General features: G+C 37.1%; 1 protein-coding gene across 1 annotated transcript; it reads right to left on the bottom strand.

Annotated features, from left to right (window-relative positions):
• Positions 1–2229: 2229 nt before the first annotated feature.
• LOC123679937 lies at positions 2230–7494 on the bottom strand. The gene is made up of 9 exons (XM_045617519.1): positions 7345–7494; positions 6966–7290; positions 6759–6860; positions 6376–6701; positions 5759–6315; positions 3547–3687; positions 2950–3494; positions 2696–2895; positions 2230–2573 (listed from the first exon to the last, which is right to left on the bottom strand). Exons 5-7 carry the CDS (start codon positions 6295–6297, stop codon positions 3269–3271), a joined length of 906 nt encoding a protein of 301 aa, XP_045473475.1. The 5' UTR covers positions 6298–6315; positions 6376–6701; positions 6759–6860; positions 6966–7290; positions 7345–7494; the 3' UTR covers positions 2230–2573; positions 2696–2895; positions 2950–3268.
• Between the last annotated feature and the right edge of the window lie 263 nt (positions 7495–7757).

Raw genomic sequence — 7757 nt, forward strand, 5'->3', positions numbered from 1 at the left:
GAGTGTTCATTGTTTTCATGAAATATTCATTATGGATAGAATATTCTTTTCATTAGATGTATAAAGTCTTACATTAATCACTTCGGACAATTTCATTCAATCGAATAATGAACCGAACATCGTAAAAATAAACAATTCATTGGTTCAATGTATGTTGTTCCCAGGACCGGTGAGATTAGTTTTGAAGCAGAAATTTTTTCGGCACCCCGAAAATGAAAAAGCAGCAGTAACAACATGACTCCCCTCATAAACACTTCAACCCCCCAGCAAAAAAAGGCTAATTTCAAAATCCTGTGTTTTGATGAATTTGAGTTGTCCAAGTTCATGATCTTCTCATACAAACTCTAAAGGTTTTTTCGGCAGAAACTTTTTTATTTAAAAAAAGTGTGTCCTCGTCGCCACCATTTTTTCATAAGAATCCCATTAACTCATAAACCGTTCAGTTTTTATCGAAATTATGGCACATTGCTAAAATTGTCATCAAATAAGCTATCATTTGGTCCAATAATATACTGGGTGTACTATTTTAAATAAGGAAGTATTAGTCTGTTTCCGGTATAAGAGGTTGTTTCAGAGATTTGTTAATAGTTTAGAAATAAAGATCATTGTCTCCAACCCCAACATGCAAATTTTCGGCAAAAATTTGTGATTAGTTCCCAATTCTCCTTGTGAGTAAACATAGGCTTGGCCTTAACTCATCACCTTATTATAATAATGATAATTATAATAAACGTTTAATAGGCTATCGCGGTGTATCACCCCGTGTAATATTGCAACAGGGTTTTTGAATAAAATAAAACAGCAAAACAAAACAAATACATTTACATAAGTCAAAAATATCGAATTACACATAGGTAGTACACATAAGAAATCCTACTTCTATGTAATGTGTCGAAGAGATCTTAATAAAACAAAACAGCCAAAAAGAATCTCTTCGACGCCGATAAATAATGCGTAAGCAGCGTAAGTACCTACTATATCTGATTTTCACATCCAAATGACACTGCGTACATATCGTAACAATCGAAGAGCATACAGTAGAATACGCGAACGTGTGAAAAGTTAGACCAATCAAAAGAAAGCATGCGCTTTGTCAATTTTCTCACCCTACGTCATACTCCAAAGGCACTGACGTGTAGAGAAAGCGATATCAGGACAGTATTCTGTGTTGGTTTTGTTTACATGAAGTTCGGCTGTCAAAGAAGATATTATTTTTATTATTGATTATTAATTAATGAAAAGACGCTCGTATTTTCGCTAGTGCTTTTGAGAATTAAAAAATGGGAACTAAGAATATAGCATCCAGATAATAACTTGTGTAAAGGTATCCACGACTTTCCAGCAACGAATTCTTCTAATGAAAAGAAATTAATGAATGAACAATAATATGTGAATGATTGAGTGGTATCTACGAACAAATTCAAAAAATGAATAAATCGCAATTTGAATACTGATTAGATTATTTGGGAAATCCTTAATTTCATTTGCAAATAGACGTGTCATAAATATTAAATTTAAAAGCAATATATACCTGGTAAGTTTTCTTGGTTTCGATGATTAATACATCTAATAATCAGTTTCACTGAGAGGCAGGTGAGTGAATTGCCAGTTACACTGAAAGATATAGATTATCGATGTTAACTGTGAAAGAAAATACATTAACAGGGGTTTTTCTTAATTACTTATTAACAGCACTCTTATTAACTAGATATGCTTATATATCCCAGACACTTCATACTGGAAAGTTTGTTTAGAGGTCTATCTCTCTATCATATGGGTATGGATTCGATAAACCTGAGATCTAGGAAAATTAGCTTGAACAAGTGAAATTGATAAAGGAACGGTAGACATAAAGAAACATGAGACGAAGTGAATTTTCAGTCCAACACTTCTGTGAAAATTCTACCAATCAAGTATTATTCTTGTAATATATATTTTCTGTAGATGTCGATAATCGATATGCGAAATTTTTACTGGCAATTCACTTGCCAAACCATTAGTTACCTTCATTATTAGATTTATGTTGTATCAAAATGAAGAAAATGTATCAAGTAATTTTTATTCAAACCTCCAAGAACATTTGGCTTTTTTGTCATGTTTAATGAAAATAGTTAATCTTTGATACCTTCAAATGTTAAGTTCCTGGCTATATTAGGAACACAAAAATGACGTAAATTTTCATCGAAATTTAATTTTATATTACAATGGGCAGGTATGAAAAGAACTTCGTTTTGATAATATTTATTTGAATTGCATGGTTCAGGGAGCTTGTGAAGGAAAGAACCAAGCGAAGAAAACCTTCACCACTGGGGCGTTTCCACCAATTTACAAAGATCACAAATACACATTTAAATTTGAATAAAAATTAAATAATCATTCAAGTAAAAAAGCACAATAATTGGAAAACTGCATACATTACATATTTGAAATTTATTCTTCCTTTATCGTTTTGATGGTTTAAAAAAATATAGATTTTGATTCCTCATAGCTTCTATTAGATGGTCTTTGTCAATCTCTGGGCTGGCATATCAAAATGATTTTCAAAATTATTGGTCGAGATACAGCTGGTTACCCTAGATTATGAGAAAACATATTTATATATATAATTGCCCAAACCAAGTTGCCATATTTACATAAGACTTTTTTATCAGATAGGCGATTGTTTTCTAAAAAAAACTAGAAAAAAGAAAAGTACCTTTGTATGTATCCACACCACTACTTCTTGCTGGGATAATACGATTGCTTATCAATTTTCCTCTTTTTACTGATTGATGCACCTTCAGTCTGTTCACTAACAGCCTTTTCCAATATTCTGACGATCTTATCCAAATTATCATCTATACAACTATATCCAACAACTATATCCACTAGCATTTTTGCTCGTTCTTTTGCAATCTATAAGAAGCTTTTAAGTTTTTCCATCACCATAGCTAATTGTAGATGACTTACTCCTTGTTTTCTACTCTGATCGGTTGAAACATTGGGATTTTGTCTTTCTTCGTTTTCTGCTATAAAATTTTGGACATCATCTTCATATCGAGTTCTACTTGTTGAAGGTTCTGATATACATAAATTACTGTCCTCTTCTTCTTCTTCTATTTCATTTCCTACAACAGAATCGCTTCCCTTTTCAACCAAAGCAACAGCATGGATGTGTTTACAAAGAGCAGTTTTAACACTGTACTCCGTACATTGACACTTAAATCTATGTATACATACCTGACACTTGTAACAAAATAATCTTCTACAATCCTCATCACATTGAACATTATATGAAACAATGTACTCTCTGTCTGACGAACTTGATGGAACTTTGAAATCCCCTGATTCTAAAGCACACCACCTTATCCAAATCCTCATTTTCTGCTTTTAAGTGTGCTTCTCGATTTGTTCTGGACTGATATGAATTAGCGGTGGGTCTTTCAGTTTCTATGATTTTCTTCCACATCTTATCATTCACCAACTCTTCCAGTAAGTCCAGTAGTTTTTCAATCCTAAATTTAACTTTTAATGATTACATTCATGGTTTTTTTGATATGAATATACCTTATATTTTGATTGCCTCTCATTTTGTTGTGCTTCAGAACCTTGTTCAAACTTTCAATGGCCATGTTTGTTTTGATTCCTGTATTAACTCTATGGCAGTATGACCACATTTTTATTCGTTTTTCTGTTTGGAAGTAATGACTATTATTATTTGAACTGGGGTCGTTTTGCTTCGGTAAGCCTTCCGGGAACTGCGACCATGCAGATCTTTTGTTCACTACCCTACTCATTCATAGAAACCCAGGGAGGTCGTCAACGACGTTAATAAAATTGACAACCTCCTTAGGGGCCTTGGCCATTACCTCTCTGGTATCCAGGATCGGCTTGCCCATGTGAATGGTTCTTAGGCCAGCCAGCTCTGGACACTTGCATATCAAGTGTTCAGCCGTTTCTACTTCCGATCCACAAAGCCTGCAAATCTCGTCTGCTGACTTACCCATACGGTACAAATGATGTTTGTACCGACAGTGTCCCGTCAGCAGTCCCACCATCACCCGAAGCTCTGCTCGCGACAGCTTCAGGAGCTTTCTGGTGTAAGTAGGTGAAATCTTCACGAATTTCTCTGCCTGAGCAAGTCTAGGAATGTTAGTCCAGTGGATTGCCCTACTGTTCAACTCCCATAGCTGGACCGCAGATTTGTACTGGTCTTTTCCTATCCCACAGAAAGGCTCAGGTCCAGCAGGTCTTAACCTTGATGTACTTTTTGAAAGCTCATCCGCTCTCTCATTTCCTTCAACCCCACAGTGCCCTGGTACCCATAGTAGAGTCACATTTTTTCCTCTGGCCAGTTGCTTTATGGTGTTACGGCACTCCCAAGTCAGCAGAGACCCCTGACAGCACGATTCCAGGGATCTCAGCGTGGTTTGGCTGTCCGTGGTGATGTAGATATGCGCCCCTTTGAGGTTCATTTTGAGACACTCCTGGGCGCATACATAAACAGCCATTATCTCGTTCTTTATAATCGAGGGCTCACTTCCCAGGGCTTTAAAGATCCTCAGTCTAGGTCCATATATCCCAATGCCGGTGCCCTTCTCTGTTTTTGATTCATCTGTAAACCATATAGATGACTTTTTGTCCAGACGATTTATGAGACTTATTGCACTATGACGGTCATTTATAACCGTTTCAAAGGGCGTTTCAAAATCGTAGGTGGTTGGCATAATATCTGATGGTTTTGCGGGGAGGTTTGAATCTAGTTGATTCAGTATCCTCATATGTCCAACCCAGTTCCCAGGAAGGAGCTTTCCATTATGGGAAATTCTTATTGATTCGAGCAGGCTACATTTCCTCACATGTAGGTGTAAGGGAGGCAAGTCTAGTATGACCTCCAGCGCTGCCGTGGGAGCTGTGCGCATAGCTCCTGTTACACCAATACACGCCAGCCTTTGCAGTTTCTGCAACCTGATGCGTGTGGTGACCTCCTCGGTTTTTGTCCACCATGCTAGAGATGCATAGGTGACAATAGGGCGTACCACCGCTGTGTATAACCACAGAACCATTTTCGGTTTCACTCCCCATGTCTTTCCGAAGAGTCTTTTGCATGCCCACATAGCCGCCGTGGCTCTGGAAAGAGTCTTATCTATATGTTTCCCCCAGTTCAGTTTACTGTCCAGTATAACACATAGATATTTACACTCACTAGAGAGGTGCAGAGTCTGACCATTTAAGACCAGAGCTCTGAGGTCGAGATTCCTTCTTCTAGTGAACGGGATTATTGATGTTTTCGAGGGGTTGACAGTAAGCCCCTCTTCCCCGCACCAATTTTCAATAATTTTTAGAGCAAGTTGTATTCGGCTACTTATTGGGCCCCCATGCTTGCCTCTAACCGTCACCACTATGTCGTTGGCGTAAGCCTGGACGTTAAATCCGCCTGTTGTAAGCCTCTCCAAGAGGCCATCCATGACCAAGCTCCACAGCAGGGGTGATAGAACCCCTCCCTGAGGGCATCCCCTGCACATCAGCACAGTCACTTCGGTTTCTCCCAGATAGGCTGTAACGGTTCGTCCTTTCAACGTAGCTGATATCCACTTAACAGTGGAGGGTTCTATCCCTTTCCTTTTGGCTGCATTGCATATGGAGGTATGTAGGGTATTGTCAAAGGCCCCTCCGATATCACCGAACATTGCAAGCAGAATCTCCTTTGCGTTGAGGGTGCGAAGTAATAACTAAAAAAAAGCATTCATCAATAAATTCATTGAAGACAATAACCAACTTCATTAAGTATTTCAGAAATTCATTTTCTCCTTCTTTTTCTAAATCCTTGAAATAATCCTCCTTTAATTTCAAAAATGTCGTCCAATCTGTTTCCCTCAATATCTTTCTCATCCGATATTTCATTTGTTTCTTGATTTCTGGATATTTTAATTTATTTCTTCCTTGGATGTTCCAGTTTTTAATTACGTGCCATGAACAGAGTAGTTTTCTTGGTTTTGTAACTGATCCCATTGCTTGACACCAAGCATTGAAGTATTTAATATCATCATCTGTCATGATATAGTCGGCATCAATGTCTTCTCCAATTCTGGTCCTCAAAGAGCTAAAAAAAATTTTTTGGACAGTCTGGTCCAACATATTAGATATTAGAAATGAAACGGGAAAACCTATATTATTCTCATCCTTAACCAAAACAACGGTTATATCCCAATTTCTTGCATTTGTTCCGCGTGTTCCATCGATCCATGTGATTTTTCTGAACTCTTTCAAATTCCTTTCCATATTTTTATTCATGAATGCTAGGGCAAAATCCTCCATCTGCAGGATAATTTTCACCTGATTAAAAAAAATAAGAATTCACATATACATCATAGAAATATAACCTTATAGTACTACCTATCTGTTTGAATAGAAAAACAGAATTTTCTTCTAGATCGTTCCATTCTTTCACCTTCAGTGCTGTAGCTATCATGTCGTGTTATCATGTCTTTTTTTATCTATATTAAATTTTCTGATAATGTAGGCAAGATCTCCACAGTTAAGTAAATTTTTTCTCTCAATTTGATGATCACTTATAGCTCTTGAATCTTGTAAGATTCTTTCTTTAGTAACTCCACCAATCAATTTTTTTGCCATTTCTTGTTGCTCACTTTGTGTTAGGTGCTTAGCACGTAGATCATCTCCATGGCCGACATGAGTTTCAATGAATTTAACAGTTATTTCTAAAAAGATAGCATGTATAATTTATTCGTTAATTAACTTCCTCATTCAGTATTCACCTGATCCACAAATTTTCACACAAATTCTTGATGGACACATACCCGATATTCTTATGTTGCCTCCTTTTTTCATACTACGTTGGCTGCATTGACTCACAAAACCTATACAAAATATATTATACATAAAATACAAAATATATCATTCTTAAAATTTTGTATTAAAATCAGTATTCACCCATTTTAATGAATATGTATATGCATACCAACCTCTGTAGTTGCTTCGGTTGCAATTTTAATAAATCCGTTTGGTTGGTACTTTGAGTAATATGGGTTGAATTCACAACATAATCCACACTTCTGCTAATAAGTGCTCGCCAGGTCTCAAATTCTTCCATTGTTTTCTAAATGGCTTATAAGGAGGTCATGGGATCCGAAAGAAGGTTTTTCCTGCTCATTGCAAATGGGACACTGTATATGTACAGTATTTTTTGGTTTTTCCTCGACAGCTTCATGATGAACAGTTCTCAAATGCCTATTTTTGGCCGAGACGCTGGAATAGCTCTTCTGGCAGACGTTACAAATCAGATTATCACTGAAAAAAAATATTATGTTAATGGAAATCCAATATGAGAAAATAAAAACTCACCTTTGTTGATTCATGATTCACACAAGTCAAATGGAGAGCAATAATAATCGCTTTTTGATCACAAGTTAGTGGTTAACGAGTTAATAACAAGGTGAGACTCAAGTAAATAATAAATATTGGCTTCAACGATGTATAAAATTGATATAGTTTTGTTTTTGGCGAGTCTGTCTCGAGCCAAGTTTAATGTGCGCCCTCTCTCCAGGGGGTTTAGTGTTTCGTCCCGAGATCGCTGGTGGACTCATCGGTTAGGCTATCCAGCGATCTCTGCCTAAGACACACCTTCCCACACCATTGGGTGAGAAGTGAATCGGTTGCTTCGCGTCGACCCCTTTAAATACGCCGGGGCCGATGTAGTGTGGCGCATTACTACCATGGCGCCATCTCTGAGCAAACCGAGTCACTACATACCCCCT

Source organism: Harmonia axyridis, chromosome 5, assembly GCF_914767665.1.
Source record: "Harmonia axyridis chromosome 5, icHarAxyr1.1, whole genome shotgun sequence".
Classification (NCBI taxonomy): domain Eukaryota; kingdom Metazoa; phylum Arthropoda; class Insecta; order Coleoptera; family Coccinellidae; genus Harmonia; species Harmonia axyridis.

What these genes read in the sequence shown, in the direction of transcription:
- LOC123679937 (XM_045617519.1), bottom strand. Translation starts at nt 6,297, where the DNA reads ATGGAGGATTTTGCCCTAGCATTCATGAATAAAAATATGGAAAGGAAT. An exon ending in TTTCTGAAATACTTAATGAA is followed by an intron (nt 3,688 to 5,758) that starts GTTGGTTATTGT and finishes AAATAATAATAG; the next exon opens with TCATTACTTCCAAACAGAAA. An exon ending in AGAGGCAATCAAAATATAAG is followed by an intron (nt 3,495 to 3,546) that starts GTATATTCATAT and finishes AGTTAAATTTAG; the next exon opens with GATTGAAAAACTACTGGACT.